A 265-nucleotide genomic window follows, 5' to 3' on the forward strand; every position below is an offset into this window, starting at 1 on the left:
CCGAAATAGCCCGCGGCTTGGGCAGCCACTCACCCACTGGAGAACTTTGATGAAGCCCAGCGGCTCCTCCAGCCGCCGCCAGTGCAGCCCCGCGAACAGCTGGTCCACCTGCGAAGACAGGGAGGTCCAGGGCTCAGGGCAGGGGGGACCCCGGGAAAGCGCTGGTCCCCCTTCTCCTACCCACGCCCAGGAGAGGGGGCAGAATAAGGGTCCCCACACACCGGTGGAGGGGGGCGGTGAGCGCCCCGGGGGCACGCGGAGTACC

At 69.8% G+C, this 265-nt stretch overlaps 1 protein-coding gene across 1 annotated transcript in view; it reads right to left on the reverse strand.

Moving 5' to 3' along the window:
- The window catches only part of SYPL2 (synaptophysin-like 2), a 21794-nt gene that overhangs the window by 12669 nt on the left and 8860 nt on the right, over window positions 1–265 (reverse strand). The window contains exon 2 of the mRNA XM_005860115.2: window positions 34–108. Coding sequence (XP_005860177.1) covers window positions 34–108 — 75 coding nt within the window. The remainder of the gene's footprint in view (window positions 1–33; window positions 109–265) is intronic.

The sequence above is a fragment of the Myotis brandtii genome, unplaced genomic scaffold (assembly GCF_000412655.1).
Source record: "Myotis brandtii unplaced genomic scaffold, ASM41265v1 scaffold131, whole genome shotgun sequence".
NCBI lineage: Eukaryota > Metazoa > Chordata > Mammalia > Chiroptera > Vespertilionidae > Myotis > Myotis brandtii.